Here is a 24,313-nt window from a genome sequence, read left to right as displayed (position 1 = left end):
CATGCTTGATTTGGAGTGATCAAAAAAAAAAAAAACTTAGGGGCCAGGCATGGTGGCTCCTGCCTGTAATCCCAACACTTCGGGAGGCTGAGGCAAGAGGATAATGTGAGAGCCTCGCAGTTTGAGACCAGCCTGGGCAACACAGTGAGACTTCGTCTCTACCAAAAAAAAAATTTTAGGTACCTGAGGGTTAGAACATGGTAAGACTAGAAGATTTCAAAGGTTGGGCCAGGTGTGGTGGCTCATGCCTGTAACCCCAGCACTTTGGGAGGCTGAGGTGGGAGGATTGTGTGAGCTCAGGATTTCCAGAGCAGTCTGGGCAGCATAGCATGACCTCATCTCTACTAAAATTAAAAAAAAAAAAAAAAAAAAAAGCTAGGCATGGTGGCATGTACCTCTCTATGGTCCCAGCTACTCTGGAGGCTGTGGTGGATTCACTTGAGCCTGGGAGGTTGAGGCTGCAGTGACCTGAGACTGTGCTACTGCACTCCAGCCTGGGTGACGGAGCAAGACTGTCTATAAAAAAAAAAAAAGACCTATGAAAGGTTTTGATTAGTATTTGAATCCAGAGCCGTAATACATTCTACATGCCATCTAGGACCGTAGAATTTTTACTTTAAAGGTTAATCAGGGCTGGGTGTGGTGGCTCACACATGTAATCCCAGCACTCTGGGAGGCCAAGGTGGGTGGATCACCTGAAGTTAGGAGTTTTGAGATCAGCTTGGCCAACATGGTGAAACCCCATCTCTACTGAAAAAAAAACAATAGACTAAAAAAAAAAAAAATTAGCTGGGTGTGGTGGTAGATGCCTGTAATTCCAGCTACTTGGGAGGCTGAGGCAGGAGAATCTCTTGAACCCAGGAGGCGGAGATTGCAGTAAGCCGAGATTGCGCCATTGCACTCCAGCCTGGGCAACAAGAGTGAAACTAGGTCTCCAAAAATGAAATTAAAAAAAAAAAAAAAAGGTTAATCAGCTTTGACCAAGTCACACCTGTTGAACTAGTTTCCTCAACTATAAAACTGTAAAGGCCCCTAAGAGTCTATTGTATGGATACTTAAATGGCAGTTACAAACATTTCTCCATAAGAATTTCAAGGCCTTACCCTCATTCTGACTCTAGGATAATTCTTAGATTGTATCCCACACAATAGTGTGTTCATCTTTATGTGTTTACCACCTCATAGTAATTATTTACATTCATTTTTATCATAGGACACTGAACTGTTTGCTCATGGAACAAATCCAGATGCTGTTTAAAGCCTGGCTAGTTCCTGAGCTTGTTTCTGAGATCAAAGGGAATGATCAAAATGTGAAACACCTTCTCCCTGACAATTCTGTTACCTTTTACTTTAATAGGTAATTAATGCTTGTCAGCCTGGACATCACTTCCAGTATCATGCTAAAAATCTCCTTGGTGTATGATTCTTTTATTTCTTGACATGCACACATATATGGATCAAAAAGCATGTACACGTAGAAAAATGGACCCCAAGCAAAAATGGAAAACATGTTTCTATGAGCTTAGATTTCCTGGTATATTACTCCTAAACCTAAGGTAGAAGTAATGCATTCTTCACTGACATGCCCACTTTTCTAACCCAAGCTAAGGGCTGGAAAAAAACTCAGAACAGTCCCAAGTAAATATGGGAAACCATAGCAGTGATAAAACCTAAGATTTCTCAGAAATAGTTTTAAGCGGAAAGCTTCTAATTCTACCTGGACAGTGCTTTCCTTGTGGGTTTCTCAGCATGAGTCCAAACCTCACAAAGCACCTTCCAAGTCTGGGCTACCCAGTATCAGAATTATAAAAGTAGGTCCAATAGCTGGATACAAGGGCCAAGGAGGTAATGAAAAAGCAAATCAAGGACCATATGCTGAGACTTCCCCTTGTGTTCCACAGTTGGAAGAATAAGCAGTTGGACCCTAGGTAGTTTTCCGCTTCTTGGCAGATGGCCGCTCAAATACATCTCGTACCCCAGCTGCCTTTTGTTTGAAGAACTTTGTGTTCTGGGCACTCTCTTGGCCCCAAGCTGAGTCGAAGGAGGTGGTATCTTGATCCACAAGGTGAGTATATTTGGTGCGACCTGAGCGTCCAAAGTTCTTGACCTGAGGGAAGATATATGATGGTTACACCACCAAACCATACCTCATCTATCAATACATTACCTTTTCATGTTATTAAGGTTCCCCATACCTGCATGACTTTAGGAAGAATGGTTTTGTTGAAATGATCCTCCAGGGTAGGAGCGCTGAAATCTCTCTTGTATACTTCTTCATCCTCATCCTGTAGAGAAGAATCTTATCAATATCTTGTGGCTTTATTTCCTATATATTCAAACCACAAATGTACTTTACAATGAAGTATACAAAGAAAGCAGAGGGTATTGAGCCTTTCTTCAAGAGCTTACATCTATAGTTGAAGAGATTCTTTTTCCTTTGTTGTATTGTCTTTTTTTTTTTTTTCTTCCTGAGATGGGGGGTCTCATTCTGATGTCCAGGCTGGAGTGCAGTGGTGTGACCACTGCTCACTGCAGCCTTGACCTCCCAGGATCAGGTGATGCTCTTACTTCAGCCGCCTGAGTAGCTGGGACTACAGGTGCACGCAACTATGCCTAATTTTCTCCTTAAGTATAGACATGTCTCAAAGGTTCACTTATTCTCTCTGCACTCAGTGTGTTCATTTACCCATGTGACTTCACCTCTGCACAGGCCTCTCCAATCTCCAATCCTGGATTTTCTACTGCCTTTTATATAAGCTGGATATTTTATTGGGACTTTAAACTCACATCTAAAGTGAAGGGCAGGAATTTAGTTGCGGTGGGGATATTCAGAATTTGCCACACAGCACTTGAAAAAGCTCGTCTAGTTTTCGATACAAACTGCTTTAACATTACGAAATCATAAACCATACAGGATTAGCAGATTGGTATTTTGACCTTAGACTTTATATGAAGAACAAAGATGATGGCACTCCACCTAATGGTTAGATAATAAACCATTCTTTTGGTTAGTTACGCTTAGGTACTTTGTCAGTTCAGAATGAAGTGAACCTTTTATCACCCAAATGTGAATTAATGTAAAGCTATTTGCAGTTTGGTTTTCACATAACCAAAACTTCTTATTCAGGTATGAAATAATGACAACTATGTTATTTGGAGGACCAAATTAGTCCACTATCTATATAGGTGACTTCTCCATTTCATTTCCTCAGTTTATCTAAAGCTGAGGATGATGGCTCATGCCTATAATCCTAGTACTTTGGGAGGTTGTGGTGGGAGGATTGCTTGAGGCCAGAAGGTCAAGATCAGCCTCAGCAACATATAGTGAGACCTGGTCTCTACAAAAAGATTGAAAAACTAGCAATTAGCAAAAAAAAAAAAAAAAAAAAAAAAATTAGCCAGGCATGGTGGTGCATGCCTATAGTCTCAGCTACTCTGGAGGCTGAAGCAGGTGTATAGTTTGAGCCCAGGAGGTCAAGGTTGCAGTGAACTATAATCATACCACTGTACCTCCAGCCTGGGTGACAGTAAGACTTTGTCTCTTAAAAAAAAAACAAACAAACAAACAAAAAAAAGTCTGTTATATCATTTCCTCTTTTTGAGAGCTGGGGCCAATAGAGAGTTGATTATACTTCTATAATCCAATTGCTGATGCTTTTCTCTGAGTTTATATTCTTCAGAGGGAAATAGCACTGACCACTGGCAAGTGAAAACATTCTGGAGGAGAAAAAATAATTCAAAGTCTCTGAGTTATTCCTACTGTGCAATTTTTGAACTCTCTTTTCACTTCTTACCATGAAGAAGGCACCCCTGTGATAATACTTCTGTAAGAACTTATATTTGCCCTTAACAGCTTTGTTGGTAATGACTTTGCCATTTGCCCGAAGCTCAGCTCTCCTCTCTTCCTCAGTCAGGTTTCGCATGCGTTCAATTTCTGCTTTCTCCTTCTCAAGCCTGTCCAGGGAGCAAAACAATTTATTGGTAGTGTTACAGCTTCAGAAAGACCAAATTATCTGAAAATAACAGTCCCATGTCATTTCAAGTATTAGTCACCTTCTTTAATTCTAGTCACTGCCTATTAGGAATCAAGATCAGGAGCTCAATAAACAAAAGGGTGAGTTGGTCTTCATTATTTTTGCCAGACTAGGTATTGTCCACTTCCAAAAGTTGATTCTAGCCGTTTTGAGGTTCAGACATACTATTACTGCTTCATTTTGCAACATTACGAATTCTCTTTCCCTAAAAAGAATTTTTAGCTTTAAAAAAAATCAGTGAATTTAAAATAACTGTCCAGGACTTCGCTGATCTTCCTTTATGTAAGTGTATCAGAATCATATAGGTGCTTGCATGTCATAAACCGAAGATTATCATTAATTAGATTGCAGTAACTTTTTAGCCATTGTTGGGGAGAGAGGGGGTGATATCCCCTTTTCAAAAAAAATGCATATATACACATAATTTTGTGTACAGTTTTATTTTTATTTTTTTGAGATGCAGTTTCGTTCTGTCACCCAGGCTGGAGTGCAGTAGCATGATCTTGGCTCACTGCAACTTCCACCTCCCGGGTCCAAGCAATTCTCCTGCCTCAGCCTCCTGAGTAGCTGGGATTACAGGTGTATACTACTATGCCTGGCTAATTCTCTTATTTTTAGTAAAGACAGGGTTTCACCATGTTGGTCAGGATGGTCTCAAACTCCTGACCTTGTGATCCGCCCGCTTTGGCCTCCCAAAGTGTTGGGATTCCAGATATGAGCCACCATGTCCAGCCTTGTGTACAATTTAAAACGGCACTTGGATTCCTACTCGTTCAAGTCCAGGGTAAGAACCTTAGAAACTACAGACTGAGGGCTGGTCATGATGGTCATGCCTGTAATCCTAGCACTTTGGGAGGCCAAGGTGGGTGGATTACCTGACGTCAGGAGTCCTCACGTCAGGAGTTCAAGGCCAGCCTGGCCAAAATGGTGAAACCCAGCCTCTACTAAAAATAAAAAAATTAGCCAGGCATGGTGGCAAATGCCTGTAGTCCCAGCTACTCTGGAGGCTGAGGCAGGAGAATTACTTGACTCCCAGGGGGTGGAGGTTGTAGTAAGCCGAGATTGCACCATTGTATTCCAGACTGGGCGAGAGTAAGACTCTGTCTCAGGCCGGGCGCGGTGGCTCAAGCCTGTAATCCCAGCACTTTGGGAGGCCGAGGCGGGTGGATCACGAAGTCAAGAGATCGAGACCATCCTGGTCAACACGGTGAAACCCCGTCTCTACTAAAACGACAAAAAATTAGCTGGGCATGGTGGCGCGTGCCTGTAATCCCAGCTACTCAGGAGGCTGAGGCAGGAGAATTGCCTGAACCCAGGAGGCGGAGGTTGCAGTGAGCCGAGATCGCGCCATTGCACTCCAGCCTGGGTAACAAGAGCGAAACTCCGTCTCAAAAAAAAAAGAAACTACAGGATGAGGATGGAGTTATCTATTATGTGTGGTTCATACAGCTCATATTCAGGCAAATTTTGGTAGTTTTTTCAGACGTGTCACTCCAGCCCAGGCTGGAGTGCAGTGGTATGATACCAGTTCACTGTTACCTCCAATTCCTGGGTTCAAGTGATTCTCCTGCCTCAGCACCCTGAGTATCTGGGACTAACAGGCACACACAAACAAGATGGCTAATTTTCATATTATAGTATAGATGGTGTTTTGCCATGTTGGCCAGGCTGCTCTCTAACTCCCAGCCTTAAGTGATCTACCCACCTTAGCCTCCCAAAGTGCTGGGATTACAGGTATGAACTACTGCGCCCAGCCTAGAGTTATTTATTGATTGTTTCCCTTTGTAATCTGGGATTATCCTCTCATACCTAGTAATTTACAGGAATGGGTAATGCAGCTCAGAAATGATTCTGCTTGCACTGGGCATGGTGGCTCACACCTGTAATCTCAGCGCTTTGGGAGGCCGAGGTGGGTGGATAACCTTAGGTCAGAAGTTTGAGACCAGCCTGACCAACATGGTGAAACCCCATCTCTACTAAAAATATAAAAATTAGCCAGGTGTGGTGGCACATGCCTGTAATCCCAGCTACTCCAGAGGCTGAGACAGGAGAATTGCTTGAACCTGGGAGGCAGAGGTTGCAGTGAGCCAAGGTTGTGACTTTTCACTCCAGCCAGGGCAAAAGAGCGAAACTCCGTCTCAAAAAGAAAAAAAAAAGAAAAATGGTTCTGCTCTAACACATTGTAGATTATTTAAGTGCCACAAATTCTTCCCCTCACAGTACGCATGCTCGTTTTCAAAAAGTATGACTTTGCTGCTGCTCCTATCCAGAGGTACAGTCTATTTCTCCACCTGCTTAAAGCTAGATTGGCCTCGTGACTTGCTTTGACCAGTATGTGGCAGAACGGATGTATGAGTGTTAGGAGAGCTTGTCCTCTTAGAATGGTGCCCTGAGACTGCTATGTAAGGAAGCCAGTCTAATCCAGTGGAGAAGTGAGGCATCCTAACTGATAGCCAGCACCTGCTACTGGCATGTGAGTGAAGCCCTTTTAAGTTTCTAGACCAATCACCCCTCTAGCTGGATGCAACTACATAAGTGAGCCCAGGTGAAACCAGTAGAGGAGCTGTTCAGCCAACCTCCAAAATTGTGAAAAGTAATAAATTGTTTCAAGCCACTCAATTGTGGGTTGGGTTGTACACAGTAAGAGATACTACTAACAGTTACTGGTTTTTGTGTCTGTTAGGAAAGTACAGGGAGCACTGGCTGGCACTCTGTTATGGACACATGTGACAAATGTGTTTCTCTTCCCTGATTTCACTGTAACAAGTTAAACTCACATTCCAATTATAGGAAACTCATCCAGCACTAAGAACTCTGTAGATGGCTAGAAAGGAACTCATAGTCTCAGTAGATAATGAGTCTCAGAACTATTCTACTAGAAACCTGTTCCATTAGCAGCATTAACTCTAGGTTCATCTTTTTACTCACGCTTCTCTATCTTCTCTGTCCCTCTTGATTCTTTTTAGCTCCCGAACTTTCCATGCCTCATATTCCTCCTCATCATTTTCATCATCAGTGTTAAGTGCATCCAGTGCAGCCAGGGATCGCTTGTTCTCTTCCAGCTCTTTCTTGGTTTCCTCTTCGACAATCTAGATAGGGAGAACAATTCAGCCTGGACTTCTTTACTCTCCTCAGACAAACATTATTATACACTATTTCTTGCACTCAATCCTTGGAACCACTCTCTAGTACCTTGAGTGTGTACTTGCGCCTCTCCTCGGCCATGCGTTTTGCTTCCTGCTCCAGCTCCTTCTGTTTCAATGCTTCGGCTTCACGTTCTTGAACTGTCACTCGATCCTTCCTGTATCACAGAGGTCCTGTTAATTGCCCAAAGTCCTTAGAGTGGAGTTCTCTGTTCCCCCAGACCTAGTCCCATCTAAATCAGAAAAAAACCAAACAATCTTTGGCTGTATTTGCAAAGAACAAAAAACGCTGAGTCATCCCAGGTCTTTTTTTTTTTTTTTGAGATCTAGTCTTGCTCTGTTGCCCAGGCTGGAGTGCAGTGGTGCGATCTCAGCTCACTACAACCTCTGCCTCCCAGGTTCAAGCAGTTCTCTGCCTCAGCCTCTTGAGTAGATGGGATTACCGGTGCCCACCATCATGCCTGGATAATTTTTTATTTTTTTAGTAGAGATGGAGTTTCACCATGTTGGCCAGGCTGGTCTTGAATTCCTGACCTTGTGATCGACCCACCTTGGCCTCCCGAAGTGATGGGATTACACGCATAAGCCATTGTACCCAGCCATCATCCCAGAGTACTAAAATCACATTTATCTTTGAGAACTGCCTGAACAGCAAAGAACCTGCTGGCCTGTAAGAAGTAGGATTTTTAACCATTAGTAAAGGAATAGGAATTTGCCTGTTGAGTTTAATCTTGTGCTTAAAACTATATGGCCCTGGCTGGGCAAGGTGGATCACGCCTGTAATCCCAGCATTTTGGGAGGCTGAGGCAGGAAGATCACCTGAGGTCAGGAGTTCAAGACCATCTTGGCCATCATGGCGAAACCCCACCTCTACTCAAAAAAAAAAAAAAATTAGCTGGGCATGGTGGCGTACACCTCTAATCCCAGCTACTGAGGAGGCTGAGGCAGGAGAATCGCTTGAACCCTGGAGGTAGAGGCTGTGGTGAGCCGAGCCTGAGCCACTGCACTCCAGCCTGGGCAACAAAAGCAAAACTCCATCTCCAAAATAAAAATAAAAAATAAAGGCTTTGGACAGATACATACTTTTTTCTTTTTCTTTTTTCTGAGACAGAGTCTTGCACTGTTACCCAGGCCGTAGGGCAGTGGTGCAATGGTCTTGGCTCACTGCAATCTCTGCCTCCTGTGTTCAAGCAATTCTCCTGCCTCAACCTCCCGAATAGGTGGGACTACAGGTGTGCGCCACCATGCCCAGCTAATTTTTTTTTTTTTTTTTTTTTTTTTAGTAGAGACGGGGTTTCACCATGGTGGCCAGGATGGTCTCAATCTCCTGACTTTATGATCCACCTGCCTAAGCTTCACAAAGTGCTGGGATTATAGGTGTGGGCTACCTACTGTGCCCAGCCAATATATGCTCTTCAACTAGAAAAAAAAAGATATGCGAAAACAAACTCAGGTTCTCTGCTAACACCAAGATATTCTTCAGCAGCTAGTCTGGCAAGGCTAGAGCAATGGCAAAAGCACTTTCACTCAGTGCTTAGATTTCAGAATAGCACCATGGAAAACAGACTTGTCTCTTTGCCTGAAAGAGGTAATTAAGTGGATTCAGATCTGGCTTGTGAGATATTTACTTTCGAATGAAGACTGGTTTAAGGCGAGGCTCCATCTCATCTTCACTGTCTGTGTACTCTTCATACTCAGACTCTGATTCTGACTCCTCTCCAGAACGTCCCTCATCTTCCACTTCCATGACTTCCATCTCTTCATTTTTTCTCTCCTGTGCTCGCTGACGCATCATGCCACGACGCCGCTCTATTTCCTATCAAGTCACATATGTAAGCCAGTTAGTGAGATGGTCTGTAGCTTTTTGTTTTTGTCTCATCAAACACAACAAATGCAAATATAAACAAATACAACTGGATGGGAGCGATGGCTTATACCTGTAATCCCAGCACTTTGGGAGGCCAAGGTAGGCAGATCACAAGGTCAGCAAACCGAGATCATCCTGGCTAACAGGGTGAAACCCTGTCTCTACTAAAAATACAGAAAGTTAGCCAGGTGTGGTGGCACGCGCCTGTAACCCCAGCTACTTGGGAGGCTGAGACAGGAGAATCGCTTGAACCTGGGAGGCGGAGGTTGCAGTGACTTGAGATTGCGCCACTGCACTCCAGTCTGGGCAACAGAGTGAGAGAAAAAAAAAAAAAAAAAAAAAAAGCCGGGCCCGGGGGCTCAGGCCGTAAATTCCAGCACTTTGGGAGGCCAAGGCGGGCGGATCATGAGGTCAAGACATTGAGACCATCCTGGCCAACATGGTGAAACCCCATCCCTACTAAAAAAATACAAAAATTAGCTGGGCGTGGTGGTGCAAGCCTGTAGTCTCAACTAGTTGGGTGCTTGAGGCAGAAGAATTGCTTGAACCCGGGAGGCAGAGGTTGCAGTGAGCCAAGATTGTGCCACTGCACTCCAGCCTGGTGTCTGGTAAGACTGTCTCACAAGAAAAAAAGAAAACAAAAACCACAACTTAGTACCATTCTATTTTTAATTTCATCCCAGCAAACAAGGAACATGATCAGAGCCCTGCCAAAGGCAGAGATTTTGTGTTTTTAGTGCTTCAACAAATGAACACTGGCCTCAACTTTTTCTTATACCCAGAAAAATACTTCCCATGTTCCTTTATCATACCTCGTCATCAATTTCCTCTTCCTCTTCTTCACTGCTATCTTCTCGTTCCATGCGCCAAGCATCTCCTTCTACTTCTGAGTCACTTTCTCCTACCACTTCAGGTTCCACTATTTTCCGATGTCGAGCCAATCTGAAAAACAGTATCTCCAAATTTAACAGCAATGTCATAAAAATGAAGTAGCATCAACCACATTTCCATAGCCACAAAGCACATTGTTTGCCTTCATTAATATTGAAGTCTTTTTTTTTTTTTTTTTTGAGGCAGGGTTTTGCTCTGTTACCCAGGCTGTAGTGCAGTGGCGTGATCTTGGCTTACTGCAACCTCTGCCTCCCAGGCTCAAGTGATTCTCCCACCTCAGCCTCCTGAGTAGCTGGAAGTATAGGTGTGCCACCACGCCTGGCTAATTTTTGTATTTTTTTGTAGAGACAGGGTTTTACTATGTTGTCCAGGCTGGTCTTGAACTGGACTTAGGCAATCTGCTTGCCTTAGCCTCTCAAAGTGCTGGGATTACAGGTGTGAGCCACCATGCCCATCTAATATTACAGTCTTGAAGTGGAGGAAACTGAGGTGTAGATTAAAGAAACTAAACTAGGATGTCAGAGCAAATAGTCAAGTTGGGTCTGAAATACTAAATGTATGTTGAGGCATCCTGGGGCACCACAGCAAGCCAGCAAACTCATAGGGATGCATTGGGATATTTTTAATAGCTCAAGGTAATTCAGTTTCAACATTAAGCCACACTACATTCCTTTGAATAACATCGTATTTTTGTGAAATTGGGTTTTGGTGGCTGCTGTGAAAAAGGCAAAAGATACCATGAAAATCAACATAAAACAAGACATGAAAACGTGACAGTGCTGATTCCAAGGTTTGAAAGGCTGTCAGTGTCTAACAGGCACAGAAATTCCACTAGTAACTGTAGTAAAGTGAGAATGAATAAAAGTTTTTTCCTGATGGGCACTTTAATTTTCAAGTGACAAAGTTGTTACGATATAAATACTTATTAAGTTATTTGGCTCTAACTACCATAACTAAAATAAACAGAACCGTTTTGACCCAGGAGCCCTGTGAAAAATCTCCTGAAACAATTAGGAACCCTGAAACTTCAGGATCCTTGGCCTATTCTATAAGGTAATGTCTCAATCGACACATAACATACAAAATTGCTCACTGGGCGGCTCTCTTTCCACCATGAGAACTTTATGAGGTCTTTTCTCCTACTTCAGTGTCATTTCCCCATATTAGCATTTAGAATTAAGTAGATGTATAAAATAAATTTATCAAAGTTTATAAAACATCTGTGCTAAAAAACTTACTTCAACAGCCAATGAATGATCTGTGTTTTCTACTCCGATAAGGAGCTTTAGGCCAGAAGTAACCTGTCATTTTCTGAAGCTGCCACTTTGTAACTTTGGTCATGTTACTTTCTTAGCCCCTTTGTGCTCTTAGTTTCCTCCTTTTGTGAAATGGGGATAATAGCACCTATCTTATAAAGTTATTGTGTGGATTACAAGAATTAGCAAACATAATCTACTTGGCAGTACTCTTCAAGTATTAGCTATTATTGCTATTGTTAAGCTGTAGAGGTTCATGTTCAAGGAAAACACCATCATAGACATTACCTCTCTTCCACATCTTCACTAATACGGTTCTGCAAACGCCGTAGCCGGGGGTCACTAGATGAATCCTCCTCTTGTTCCTCAGGCTCTGCTTCTTGTTCTTTGGCTTTTTTAATGAACTGAAATTCTTCATCCTCCTCATCTGAAGACTCCATAGGGGCATAGTCGGGCCTCTTTCCGGACACATAACGTTTTACCTTGACTTTTTCCATTGAAATCTCACCTGGGCGAGAAAGATAACTTACGTTTCAGGAGGCTCTTTCTCAATGTCCTTCAACCCATGGCCTTTACAAATAGAGTCCTTTATTTCTAGGAGACAAGAGTCTAAGCAGGAGAAGAAAGCCATTAACCAACCATCTATTCATCTAATAATGTTTTCCTACAAAGGCCAAGTCATGAGACTGCCTCCTTGTGAAAGCCAATACTAATGATAATGAGGCTTACCTTGAGTACAATGAAGTGGAGGAAGGTAGGCAGTGTAACAGTAGAAAAAAGTCCTCCTAAAAAGGGCAGACTGCATCCATCACAAATTCATGCTATTCTACCTCAACTATACCTTTAAACAAATTATTTTTAACGTGCCCAGCACATAGTAAGAGTGATTTATGCAGGAACATAAAACTAAAATGCTGCTCAGGCATTCTTGTAGTTCCCTCTGGGATTTCCATGGCCGCCTTTATAACATACTGCCACATGACTCAATATTCCAACCTTACCTATTTCTATCTTCTTTTCCTTTACCTTATGTGCTATCAAACCTGCAAGAGTAGGTAATCGCTTACAAATACAAACAATTCTAGTGAACAGAGAGAGACAGTGAAAACTAACCAACTTATTTTATGAGTATAATCTTGATAACCAAACTGGACAGTTCAAAGGAAAACTTCAGGTGGATTTCACTTACAAACATCAATACAAAAATACTAACATAAGAGCAAATTTATCCCAGCAATATAAAAACTATCCAAAAAACACTGAAACAAAAAACCCCTAAGTCAACGCAGCTTATTAGAATTTAGCCCAAGACTACAAGGATAGTTTCACCTTAGAAAATTAATGAGGGGGCCGGGCGTGGTGGCTCATGCCTGTAATCCCAGCATTTTAGAAGGTTGAGGCAGGAGATTGTTTAAACCCAGGATTTCAAGACCAGCCTGGGCAACACAGTTAGACTTCATCTCTACTAAAATTAAAAAGAATTAACCGGGCATGGTGGTGCATGCCTGTGGTCCCAAGCTACTTGGGAGGGAGAGGTGGGAGAATTGCTTGAGCCCAGAAGGTTGAGGCTGCAGCAAGCTGTGATCACACCATGAAACTCACTTAACCCTGGGTGACAGAGTGAGACCCTGGGTCAAATACAAAAATATATATAGCTGGCACAGTGGCTCATGCCTGTAATCCCACCACTTTGGAAAGCTAAGGTGGGCAGAGCAGTTGAGGCCAGGAGTTCAAGACCAGCCTGGCCAACATGGCGAAACCCTGTCTCTACTAAAAATACAAAAATTGGCCAGGCGTGGTGGCACATGCTTGTTAATCCTAGATACTCAGGTGGCTAAGGTAGGAGAATTGCTTGTACCTGGGTGGTGGAGGTTACAGTGAGCTGAGATCATGCTCCTGCACTCCAGCCTGGGCAACACAGCAAGATTCTCTTAAAAAATCATCTATCTGGCTGGGCGCGGTGGCTCAAGCCTGTAATCCCAGCACTTTGGGAGGCCGAGGCGGGTGGATCACGAGGTCAAGAGATCGAGACCATCCTGGTCAACATGGTGAAACCCCGTCTCTACTAAAACTACAAAAAATTAGCTGGGCATGGTGGCGCGTGCCTGTAGTCCCAGCTAATCAGGAGGCTGAGGCAGGAGAATTGCCTGAACCCAGGAGGCGGAGGTTGCGGTGAGCCGAGATCGCGCCATTGCACTCCAGCCTGGGTAACAAGAGAAAAACTCCGTCTCAAAAAAAAAAAAAAAAAAATGATCTATCTATCTATATTTATATAGATAGGTAGATAGACAATGGGAGAGGAAGCAATATACTATTTTTAATTTTAAAAGTTATTTTTGTTATTTTTAAAAAGGTAGAGAGAGGGTCTCACTATGTTCCCCAGGCTGGCCTTGAACTCCTGGCCTCAAGTGATCCTCCAGCCTCAGTGTCCCAAAGTGCTTGGATTACAGGTGTGAGCTATCTCTCCTGGTCTACTATTTTTTAAAGTCACATTTTTTTTTTAACGGTACAGCAGACTTTATACTTAATGATAAAACAATGGAAGCATTCTATTGATTGACTGATTGATTGAGATGGAGTCTTGCTGTCGCCCATGCTACAGCACAGTGGCATGATAGCTCACTGCACCCTCCGCCTCCTGGGTTCAAGCAATTCTCCCTGCCTCAGGCTCCTGAGTAGCTGGGATTACAGGTGCCCACCACCACACCCAGCTAATTTTTTTATTTTTTAGTAAGACAGGGTTTCACCACGTGGGCCAGGCTAGTCTTGAACTCCTGATCTCAGGTTATCAGCCAGCCTCAGCCTCCCAGTGTTGGGATTACAGGCGTGAGCCACAGGGCCCGGCTAGAAGCATTCTCTGTAAAAAACAGTGGGCATCCTAATGTTGTCCCTATCACACCTTCTAGTCAACACTGTGTTATGGTTCTAATTTGGGCAGTAAGGAAAAGTTATAAGGATTTTAAAGGAAGAAATTGCCATAATTTGCAGATTATATGGTTGTCTTTGGAGAAAACACAAGATAACAGATAAGCTAAAATAATTCAGAAAAAATGCAGGATACAAAACTTACTTATAAAAATAAGTATACCCGTACATTATTAGCTACATATAACTAGAAAGTACAATTTTATTTTTATTGATTTTCTTGAGACAGGGTCTCAATCACTCTGTTGCCCAGGCTGGAGTGCAGTGGCACAGTCATGGCTCACTGCAGCCTTATAGGAGAACTCCCAGGCTCAAACCGTACTCCTGTCTCAGCCTCCCATGTAGCTGAGATTACAAAAAAATTCTTTTTGGGACTACAAAATCAAAAAAATTTTTTTTATAGAGACAAGGTCTTACTGTGTTGCCCAGGCTGGCCTTGAACTCCTGGGCTCAAGCGATCCTCTTGCCAAAGGCCTCCCAAAGTGCTGGGATTACAGGAGTGAGCCACCATGCCTGGTATATTTTTTACTTTTTAAGAAAGAGTCTCACTGTGTCACCCAGGCTGGTATGCAGTGGGATGATCACGGCTCACTGCAGCCTCAACCTCTTGGGCTAAAGTGATCCTCCCTCCTCAGCCTCTGGGTAGCTAGGACTACAGGCAGGTGCCACCCAGGTAATTTATTGTATTTTTTGTGGAGATGGGGTCTTCCTGTGTTGCCCAGGCTGGAGAAAATAAAGTTTTAAAATACTGTGAACAATCACAACTAATCTATAAAATAGGAATAAATCTAGCAAACAATGTGCAGGCTTTTAGGAGGAAAACAATATAATTTTATTGAAAGATAAAAAAGATCTAAGATCTAAATAAATAAATACTTCACATTTAAAGATGAGAAGATGGCAGCTGCGCCTGAATTAACCTATAAATGTATAATCTATCATTTTAATGCAATTCCATTAAAAGTTGTCTCCAGGCTAATTCCAAAATCGTATGGACGAACAGGAGGCCCCAAAGAGCCAAGAAAATGGTGAAAAAGAATAAAAGCTGATGGAGGTGGGGAAGGAGGGATAAGGAATAGCTTACCAGATACGTCAGTGACCCAGGAGGTACACAGAGATCAACTGAACAGAGTAGAGAGCAGAAAAGCAAGCTTATATGAGAACTTGAGTATATTACAGAAGTGGCATTACAAATCAGTAGGGAGTGGATGGGCTAATCCATCAGCAGAGAAGGGACAATTGGCCAACCATATAGTAAAATTAGACCTCTAACTTCTACCATAGACACAAAAATTCCAGATGGATTAAAGACCCAACTATGAAAAACTTATCAGCCGGGCACGGTGGCTCATGCCTGTAAATCCCAGCACTTTGGGAGGCTGAGGCGGGCAGATCACGAGGTCAGGAGTTTGGGACCAGCCTGGCCAACATGGTGAAACCCTGTCTCTACTAAAAATTCAAAAATTAGCTGGGTGTGGTGGTGGGCGCCTATAATCCCAGCTACTTCGGGTGGCTAAGGCAGGAGAATTGCATGAACTCAGGAGGCGGAGGTTGCAGTGAGCCAAGATCGCACCACTGCACTGCAGCCTGACAGCAAGACTTCATCTCCGGGGGAAAAAAACAAAAACAAAAACAAAAACAAACTTATCTTAAATATTTACATTCCCTATGGGACTGTAAGCTCCCTAACTTAAAGTGTGTTTTGTATAATTATGTATTCAATCCAATTTAATATATATGAACACTCAGAAGCTAGAAAACCTTTACAATAGCTGGGGACCATGGCTCACACCTGTAATTCCCGTACTTTGGGAGGCCAAGGCAGGTGGATCACCTGAGGTCGGGAGTTGGAGAGCAAACCGGGCTGACATGGTGAAACCCTGTCTCTACTAAAAATACAAAAATTAGCTGGGTGTGGTGGTGGGCGCCTGTAATCCCAGCTACTTGGGAAGCTGGGGCAGGAGAATTGTTTGAACCCATGAGGCAGAAGTTGCAGTGAGCCGAGATCATGCCATTGTACTCCAGCCTGGGCAACAAGAGCAAAACTGTCTTTAAAAAAAAAAAAAAAAAAATGGCAGGGCGCTGTGGCTCATGCCTGTAATCCCAGCACTTTGGGAGGCTGAGGTGGGTGGATCACCTGAAGTCAGGAGTTCAAGACCAGCCTGGCCATCATGGTGAGACCCCACCTTATTCCTAAAAAAAAAAAAAAAAATACAGAAAACCTTTACAATATGAGTATCTGTGATCTCAGTGCAGGGAGGGATTATTTCTTAAATGATATACCAAAAAAAAAAAGCACAAATCATAAAAGATAAAGTTGGTAAGTCTGATAACACTAAAACTAGAATCATCTGTGTAAGAGACGACTTCATAAAGTTAAAAAAGAAGCCAAAAAATGGGGAAAAGGTTACTATAGATTTGGAACATATAAAAACAAAGCAAACAAAGTGGGTAATTGATAGAAACAAGTAATAGAAAAGAAAACCTAGAGAGCTTATTAGACACATGAACAAGATGCCCAGCATCACTAGTAATCAGGGGAATGCAAATTAGAATAACAAGATGCCATTTCACACATGTTGCACCTGTTAGATTGGGCAAAAATGTAAAAATCTGATACAACCAAGTGTGTAAATGATGAATATATGGGAAATAAAGCTCTTAGGTTCTCAAAGTTTTTTTTTTTTTTTTTTTTTTGAGATGGAGTCTCACTGTGTCCCCCAGGCTGGAGTGCAGAATTGCGATCTCGGCTCACTACAGCCTCCGCCTTCTGGGTTCAAGCAGTTCTCTGCCTCAGTCTCCCAAATACCTGGGATTACAGGCATCCGCCACCACACCCAGCTAATTTTTGTATTTTTAGCAAAGATGGGATTTCACCATGTCGGCCAGGCTGGTCTTGAACTCCTGACTTTGTGATCCTCCCGCCTCATCCTCCCAAAGTGCTGGGATTACAGCTTCGAGCCACCATGCCCAGCCTTGTTTGTTTTGTTTTTAAGAGACAGGGTCTCAATGTGTTGCACAGGCTGGAGTGTAATGGCACAATCATAGCTTACTGCAGCTTTGAACTTCTGGGCATAAGTGATTCTTCTGCTTTGGCTTCCCCAAAGTAGCAAGAACACATCACTACATCCAGCTAATTTTTACTTTTTTTGTAGAGATGAGGGTCTTGCTATGTTGCCCAAGCTGGTCTTGAACTCCTGGCCTCTAGTGATCCTCCTGCCTCAGCCTCCTGAAGTGTGGGATTACAGATGTGAGCCACTGTGCTCCACAAATTCTTATGTTGTTTTTTGTTTTTGTTTTTTGAAACAGTCTTGCTCTGTCGCCAGGCTGGAGTGCAGTGGTGCGATCTCAGCTCACTGCAACCACTGCCTCCCGGGTTCAAGGGAGTTTCACCATGTTGGCAGGATGGTTTTGATCTCTTGACCTCATGATTCGTTCACCCTGGCCTCCCAAAGTGCTAGGATTACAGGCGTGAGCCACCACACCCGGCCAAATTCTTACATTTTTACAACTCACTTTGGAGAGGCATTAAATAAAGCTGGATTGGCTAGAGAATGACAACTGCAGAAGTTGAACTTGTAGCTGGGATTACAGCCACCTGCCACCACGCCTGGCTAATTTTTTGTATTTTTAGTAGAGATGGGGTTTCGCCACGTTGGCTAGGCTGGTCTGAAACTCCTAGCCTCAGGTGATCCGCCCACCTCAGAGGTGTGAGCCACAGTTCCCAGCGGCAGCACTTTTTTAATAGGGGGAAAAAACAACGATGGGACAACTACCTGCCCCTCAGGAGGGAATAAACTGTGGGTTACAGTTTATTTTATTTATTTATTTTTTTGAGACAGAGTCTCGCTCTATCGCCAGGCGCCAGGCTGGAGTGCAGTGGCTCGATCACAGCTCACTGCAACCTCCGCCTCCCGGGTCCAAGCAATTCTCCTGCCTCAGAGTCCCAAGTAGCTGGGACTACAGGCCCACGCCACCACGCCCAGCTAATTTTTGTATTTTTAGTAGAGACGGGGTTTCACCATGTTGGTCAGGATGGTCTCCATCTCTTGACCTTGGGATCCGCACGCCTTGGCCTCCCAAAGTGCTGGGATTACAGGCGTGAGCCACCGCCTCCGGCTGGTTACAATTTATTTTACACAATGGAATTCATAAGCAGTTCAGATGAATAAATATAGGTATTCAAAGATAATTCTCAAAATCCATGTTGAGGCTAGACACCGTGGTGTCTACCTGGGAGGCTGAGGCAGGAGGATAGCCGGAGCCCAGGAGGTCGAGTCCAATCCGGGCAGCATAAGCAGTCTTCTATGGACAGCAAAAGGACTATATCCCGCACAATGCCCTGCAAATACGCATTCTCTCTATGTATCTACCTACCTACCTACCTATCTAGTCTGATATATTTATATTCTGATAAGTTCCTAATTATTAGATTAATATATATACTTGGCCGGGCGCGGTGGCTCAAGCCTGTAATCCCAGCACTTTGGGAGGCCGAGGCGGGTGGATCACGAGGTCAAGAGATCGAGACCACCCTGGTCAACATGGTGAAACCCCGTCTCTACTAAAAATGCAAAAAGCATTAGCTGGGCATGGTGGCGCGTGCCTGTAATCCCAGCTACTCAGGAGGCTGAGGCAGGAGAATTGCCTGAACCCAGGAGGCGGCGGTGGCGGTGAGCCGAGATCGCGCCATTGCACTCCAGCCTGGGTAGAAAAAGGAAAAAACCGCCGTCAAAAAAAAAAAAAAAAAAAAAATATATATATATATATATATATATACTTAAGTTCCTAAGTAATTAGACTAATACATATATTCTAGTAATATGTAGTGATATTATATTCTAATATTAGACTAATACATATATTCCAGGATATAGATATATTAGACATCTATATTCTGATATAGTGTATATCAGAGCAACTATTTCATACTTTTATATATGCAATATATATGTAATGTACATATTCGTCTAAGGAATTTGTGTAGGCTAAGGGGTGCTTGCTGAATATGAGAGCAGGCCAGACAGGAACAAGATCGGATGCGAGTGGGTGGGGGGTGGAAAGGTCGAAGAATTTGGGAGCCAAATCTTGAGAGTTGGCGGGATAGGAGTGGTCTGGGAGAGGTCTGGAGGTTGCTGGGGCCGGAAGAGGTTACAATTCGACTGGGAAAAGAGTTGTCAGCACCGTACCTTTCTCATTGCGAACCGGGACGGCCCCAGCCGTAGACTGAATGGGCGGTTGCTTCATGAGAGCGCTTGGGACCGACATGTTGATGGCAGCGACGGTGATTCCCGAAACTTGACTAATTCCAAACAGTGAACACCAACAACGTCAACGAAGAGAAAATATCCCTTCCTCCTAGGTCCACGAACACAGCTGCTCGACTGATAGAGAAACCACTTACGGCTAAGCTAGATAAACCGGAAATACGTAACGAGGGGATTGTGGGATGGTGGAGGACGTTTGAGCGCCCACAACGAGGAAGTTGCGTCTGTTTCTTTGCCTGCTCTTCGGCTGCCCTCGGAAATTGGAAACCGCTTTTGGCGGGAAATTTTGCTTCTTTTGGGCTTTGCTGTTAGGACCCGTGGACCCTGCGGTGAGGAAGGTTCTAATGAAAGGTTCCACGTGTTAGGTTGGTTAGAAGCCAAGAACAGTATAGTGAATAAGAAACTGAGACGCCAGTGAGTTGCTGTTTGGCTTGTTGAAAGCTCAGAAAAAGTAGTTAGATGGAGTAAAAATCTTGGTAATGGCATCTGATTAGGTCAGTTGATGAGGCCATTGTGAGCTGTAATGCAGTATTTGGTATCACACAGGACAGGTGGTGCTGATTTAGACCAGTGACAAAAAAAAAAAAAGAAAAAAGAAAAATCCCCCAAGGTGCTTGAGACATTGCCTGCCCGAAATCTCCAAACTCCACTTCTAGGCTTTCAGGTTCTTCCACTGGTAGTTGGAAACTACCTGTTAAAATAAATTCCTGGCTGGAAAGTGTTTGTATTTAAGTTACTAGGTAATTATTATTTTGAGACAGGGTCTTGCTCTGTCACCCAGGCTGGAGTGCAGTGGCGCGATCTCGGCTTACAGCAGTCTCCTCCTGGGTTCAAGTAATTCTTGCGTCTCAGCCCTCTGAGTAGCTGTGATTACAAGCACCCGCCACCACCCCCTGCTGATTTTTGTATTTTTAGTAGAGGCGGTTTTACCGTGTTGGCCGGGTTCAAGGGATCCACCCACTCTGGCCTCCCACAGCCCGGTAAGTTTTGTATTTTTAGTAGAGGCGAGGTTTCGCCATGTTGCTCAGGCTGGTTTTGAACTCCTGACCTCAGATGATCCACCCGCCTTGGCCTCCCAAAGTGCTGGGATTACAGATGTGAACCACCGCGGCTGGCCTATTTAAGAACTCTTTAAGGACTGGTAGAATAATAACAGAAGCAGCCCCAATTTACAAGCTGGGTTGTGTTAAAAAAAAAAAAAATTGGAAAGTCAGGGCATATTTCACAGTAGGAAGGACTTTACCATTGTGGGGGATACAACGGACAGCAGAAACAGTCTTGCAGTCCAGAAACTGTGCATTAAACAGGACACCATGAAAAGTTTGGTTTTATCAGTAATTATTGAGTCATAGAGGGCCTTGAAGTTGCTGTTAATATTATTTACCCAAATTACTTCAACTGTATTCTACAGTTGGGCCTTGGGTGGGAGAAGAAATGAAACTGGACAAGTCTCAGGCAAGTAACAGTGTGGGACCCAGTTAAGCAACTAAGGAAACAGCTTTGGGCTAGAAGGAACCTTAAATAGAAGAATAGCCAAAATCTTACTTTATTTTTATTTATAAAAGAGACAGGGTTTTGCTCTGTCGCCCAGGCTGGAGTGCCGCAGGATGGTGCCTCACTGTGGCCTCATCCTTCTAGGTTCAAACCATTTTCCCACCCCTGCCTTCCGAGTATCTGGGACTACAGACGCACAGCACCACGCAGGACTAATTTTTCTATTTTTTGTAGACATAGGGTCTCACTATGTTGCCTAGGCTGGTTTCGAAGTCCTGGGCTCAAGCGATCCGCTCCTCTCGGCCTCTCAAAGTGTTGGGATTACAGGCGTGAGCCACCGCGCCCGGCCTGCCAGTGTTTTTCAGAGCGGCATCCCCGTACCACCAGAATCAGAATCACCAGTCAAAGGTAAAAATGTCAATTCAGACCAAGTACATCCCCTGAAGAATTTTCAGCCTAGGGCTTTAAGATGGCTTTCTTAAGAGGCGCGCGTAACCCAGTCTTCCTGCTCTGGCGCTGCGACCGCGGGGGCGCGAGTGGGCTCCGCCGCGTCCCGGCCCCGCCCCATCCTGCCCTACAACTCCCGGCCTCGCTCCACCCCTCCCGGCCTCCTGCCGCAATCTTGGCGGGAAGGCGCCGGACTCTTAAGAAGCCGAAAGATGTCGGGGTCGGGCGCGGCGGCTGAGAAGGCGGACCCCAGACAGCGACCCCAGATGAAGGTGAGAAACGGGTTGGTGCTTCCGGGTGTGCTTCTGCCTCGGTTTCTGTGGGGTTCTGCGGGATACAGGCCTGGGAGGTCGAGAGCACCTGGCATTGAGGGTAGGCGGGGATCCCTGCCCTGAGGCCTTTAGCGTTGTCGAAAAGTTTTAATCAGTAACCCTAGAAATAGTGGGAGGGTCAGAGCTGGGATTCGCTTTCTTCAGCCCTCTACGTTTGCTTTTGCCACACTTACGGTCAGCTTCACACTCTAAATCATTCCATCCGCCCCTGGCAGTTGGGGTAGTTGCCTCTGTCATAAACGCTAGTCATTATTATTATTGGTCTGGCAAACTCTTAGGGGCAAGAAATGTGCCAAGTAAATGAATTCTATTGAGGTTAAGGTTAATGAATTACATATCTAGATTTTGGAAGGGAGAAAAAGTTTTCTTACAGGCTATCAATTTGGATTTATTTATTTATTTGAGACATAGTCTCGCTCTGTTGCCCAGGCTGGTGTGGAGCGGCGCAATCTCGGCCCATTGCAACCTTCGCCTCCTGGAGTTCAAGCAATCCTCCTGCCTCAGCCTCCCAAGTAGCTAGGATTACAGGCACGCGCCACCACACTCAGCTTATTTTTCTATTTTTAGTAGAAACGGGGTTTCATCCTGTTGGCCAGGCTGGTCTTGAGCTCCTGACCTCAGGTGATCCACCTTCCTTGGCCTCCCAAAGTGCTCGGATTGCAGGTGTGAGCCACCTCACCTGGCCTCAATTTGGATTTATATTGTCATTGTGAAATGGGAATTATTAGATCTGTTGGGCATCCTGTAAGGAAAGGCACAGGACTTGGAATTCTTATATTCTCTTTTCTTTTATTGATCTGAATAGGTAAATGAATATAAAGAAAATCAAAACATCGCTTATGTGTCTCTGAAACCAGTACAGACTACAGTTTCAATAAAAACAGCTACAGTCTATCTTACCCCCTTTTCCCTCAGTAATTATCAGCTAGACCAGCTTATGTGCCCCAAATCCCTATTAGAAAAGAATTCTAACAATGAAGTGGCCTGTAAGAAGACTAAAATAAAGAAAACTTGCAGGAGGATTATACCTCCAAAGATGAAAACCACATCTTCCAAGGCAGAATCCACACTGCAAAATCCATCCTCAGCTGTTCATACTGAAAGTAACAAGCTACAACACGAGAGAACGACAGATGCGATGAATCTCGGTGTTGATATGGAAAGTAGTCAGGATGGAGACAGTGATGAAGATACCACACCAGGCCTGGTAAGAACTTAATTAGTAGCTTGTTCTAGTTTCTCTTACAGTTTGGAAATTTGACATTCTGATAAAGCAAAGTTTATCAAGGATCTCTCTAATACAAACAAATTATTTCATCATTAATGTAAGTATAAATGTAACAATAAATTTCTATAATTTTTAAGGTTTAACAAATAACTTCCTTGGATTAATTTTGCTCTTGCTGTTGTGTCAATGAGAGGATTGACTTAATCTTTACTCCGTTTCCCTTTTTCTCCCTCCAAACTTACTGCATTTATTTTTGGGCTTACTCATATGGTGCCTTGCTCAACTTTACATGTTTATGTACAATATATCAGAAGTCATCAGTTTGTGGGACATAAGGTATTGACTGACCCTTGATATCAGGGTAGGGAAACATTAATTGATTATATTGATTTGTTGAATATATTTCCTTTAAATGCAAAAGCAGACAAATGACAGAATAGAGAAGATACATGAGAAACACATTAGTTCTATATAATTCCAATCAATTTAAGGAATTTGGTTTGTAATTTTTTTTTTTTTTTTTTTTGAGACGGAGTTTCGCTCTTGTTACCCAGGCTGGAGTGCAATGGCGCGATCTCGGCTCACCGCAACCTCCGCCTCCTGGGTTCAGGCAATTCTCCTGCCTCAGCCTCCTGAGTAGCTGGGATTACAGGCCCGCGCCACCATGCCCAGCTAATTTTTTGTAGTTTTAGTAGAGACGGGGTTTCACCATGTTGACCAGGATGGTCTTGATCTCTTGACCTCATGATCCACCCGCCTCGGCCTCCCAAAGTGCTGGGATTACAGGCTTGAGCCACCGCGCCCGGCCTGTAATTCTTTTAGCTTCTGCTGCCTACCAGGAGGGCTTTGCTCCATTCAAAGTGACAAACTTTACACAGGACAAGATAAAACCATACATAGTACATAACACAATGTTACTGGAACTCAGGGAACAGAAAATGATAGTAGGGAAACGGAGATACTATAATTGAAGGGCATTGTTATGAAATAGAAATTTGGTTTATGATCTCTCATCCCAGAGTTAAGAACCAGGACCGATAGTGGAACAGCATGGGGCAAGTGTGAAATGAATTGGACTTGGGATTGAGAGTCTAGCACAGCCACTTCTAAGAAACCTTTTTCCTATGGCCTGGCACGGTGGCTCAAGCCTGTAATCCCAGCACTTTGGGAGGCCGAGGCGGGTGGATCACGAGGTCAAGAGATCAAGACCATCCTGGTCAACATGGTGAAACCCCGTCTCTACTAAAAAATACAAAAAATCAGCTGGGCATGGTGGCGCTTGCCTGTAATCCCATCTACTCAGGAGGCTGAGGCAGGAGAATTGCCTGAACCCAGGAGGCGGAGGTTGTGGTGAGCCGAGATCGCACCATTGCACTCCAGCCTGGGTAACAAGAGCGAAACTCTCAAAAAAAAAAAAAAAAAAAAAAAAA

General features: G+C 43.9%; 2 protein-coding genes across 4 annotated transcripts in view; one reads left to right on the top strand and one right to left on the bottom strand.

The window, feature by feature from the left end:
* Positions 1-1,406: 1,406 nt before the first annotated feature.
* On the bottom strand, positions 1,407-19,543 carry MFAP1 (microfibril associated protein 1). Its single transcript, XM_032297642.1, has 9 exons — positions 19,305-19,543; positions 11,479-11,698; positions 9,856-9,985; positions 8,805-8,992; positions 7,226-7,334; positions 6,962-7,122; positions 3,794-3,953; positions 2,195-2,284; positions 1,407-2,106 (listed from the first exon to the last, which is right to left on the bottom strand). Exons 1-9 carry the CDS (start codon positions 19,381-19,383, stop codon positions 1,924-1,926), a joined length of 1,320 nt encoding a protein of 439 aa, XP_032153533.1. The 5' UTR covers positions 19,384-19,543; the 3' UTR covers positions 1,407-1,923.
* A 1,621-nt stretch (positions 19,544-21,164) lies between these two features.
* The window catches only part of WDR76 (WD repeat domain 76), a 40,479-nt gene continuing 37,330 nt past the window's right edge, over positions 21,165-24,313 (top strand). For 2 of the 3 annotated variants that reach the window (XM_032297632.1, XM_032297633.1), the window contains exons 1-2: positions 21,167-21,595; positions 22,461-22,862. In XM_032297632.1, the coding sequence (XP_032153523.1) occupies positions 21,536-21,595; positions 22,461-22,862 (462 nt within the window). In that variant the 5' untranslated portion in view covers positions 21,167-21,535. Of the gene's footprint in view, positions 21,596-22,460; positions 22,863-24,313 lie in introns of all 3 variants that reach the window. The other variant, XM_032297634.1, reaches the window with a different exon arrangement.

The sequence above is a fragment of the Sapajus apella genome, unplaced genomic scaffold (assembly GCF_009761245.1).
Source record: "Sapajus apella isolate SASKATOON/1434 unplaced genomic scaffold, GSC_monkey_1.0 scaffold37, whole genome shotgun sequence".
NCBI classification, from domain to species: Eukaryota; Metazoa; Chordata; class Mammalia; order Primates; family Cebidae; genus Sapajus; species Sapajus apella.
Note: the sequence above shows the minus strand (reverse complement) of the source record. Positions and strands in the feature narration are given on the sequence as shown.

What these genes read in the sequence shown, in the direction of transcription:
- MFAP1 (XM_032297642.1), bottom strand. Translation starts at nt 19,383, where the DNA reads ATGTCGGTCCCAAGCGCTCTCATGAAGCAACCGCCCATTCAGTCTACG. An exon ending in CCCGGTTCGCAATGAGAAAG is followed by an intron (nt 11,699 to 19,304) that starts GTACGGTGCTGA and finishes TTTCTCGCCCAG; the next exon opens with GTGAGATTTCAATGGAAAAA. An exon ending in ACAGGGGTGCCTTCTTCATG is followed by an intron (nt 2,285 to 3,793) that starts GTAAGAAGTGAA and finishes TCTTCTCTACAG; the next exon opens with GATGAGGATGAAGAAGTATA.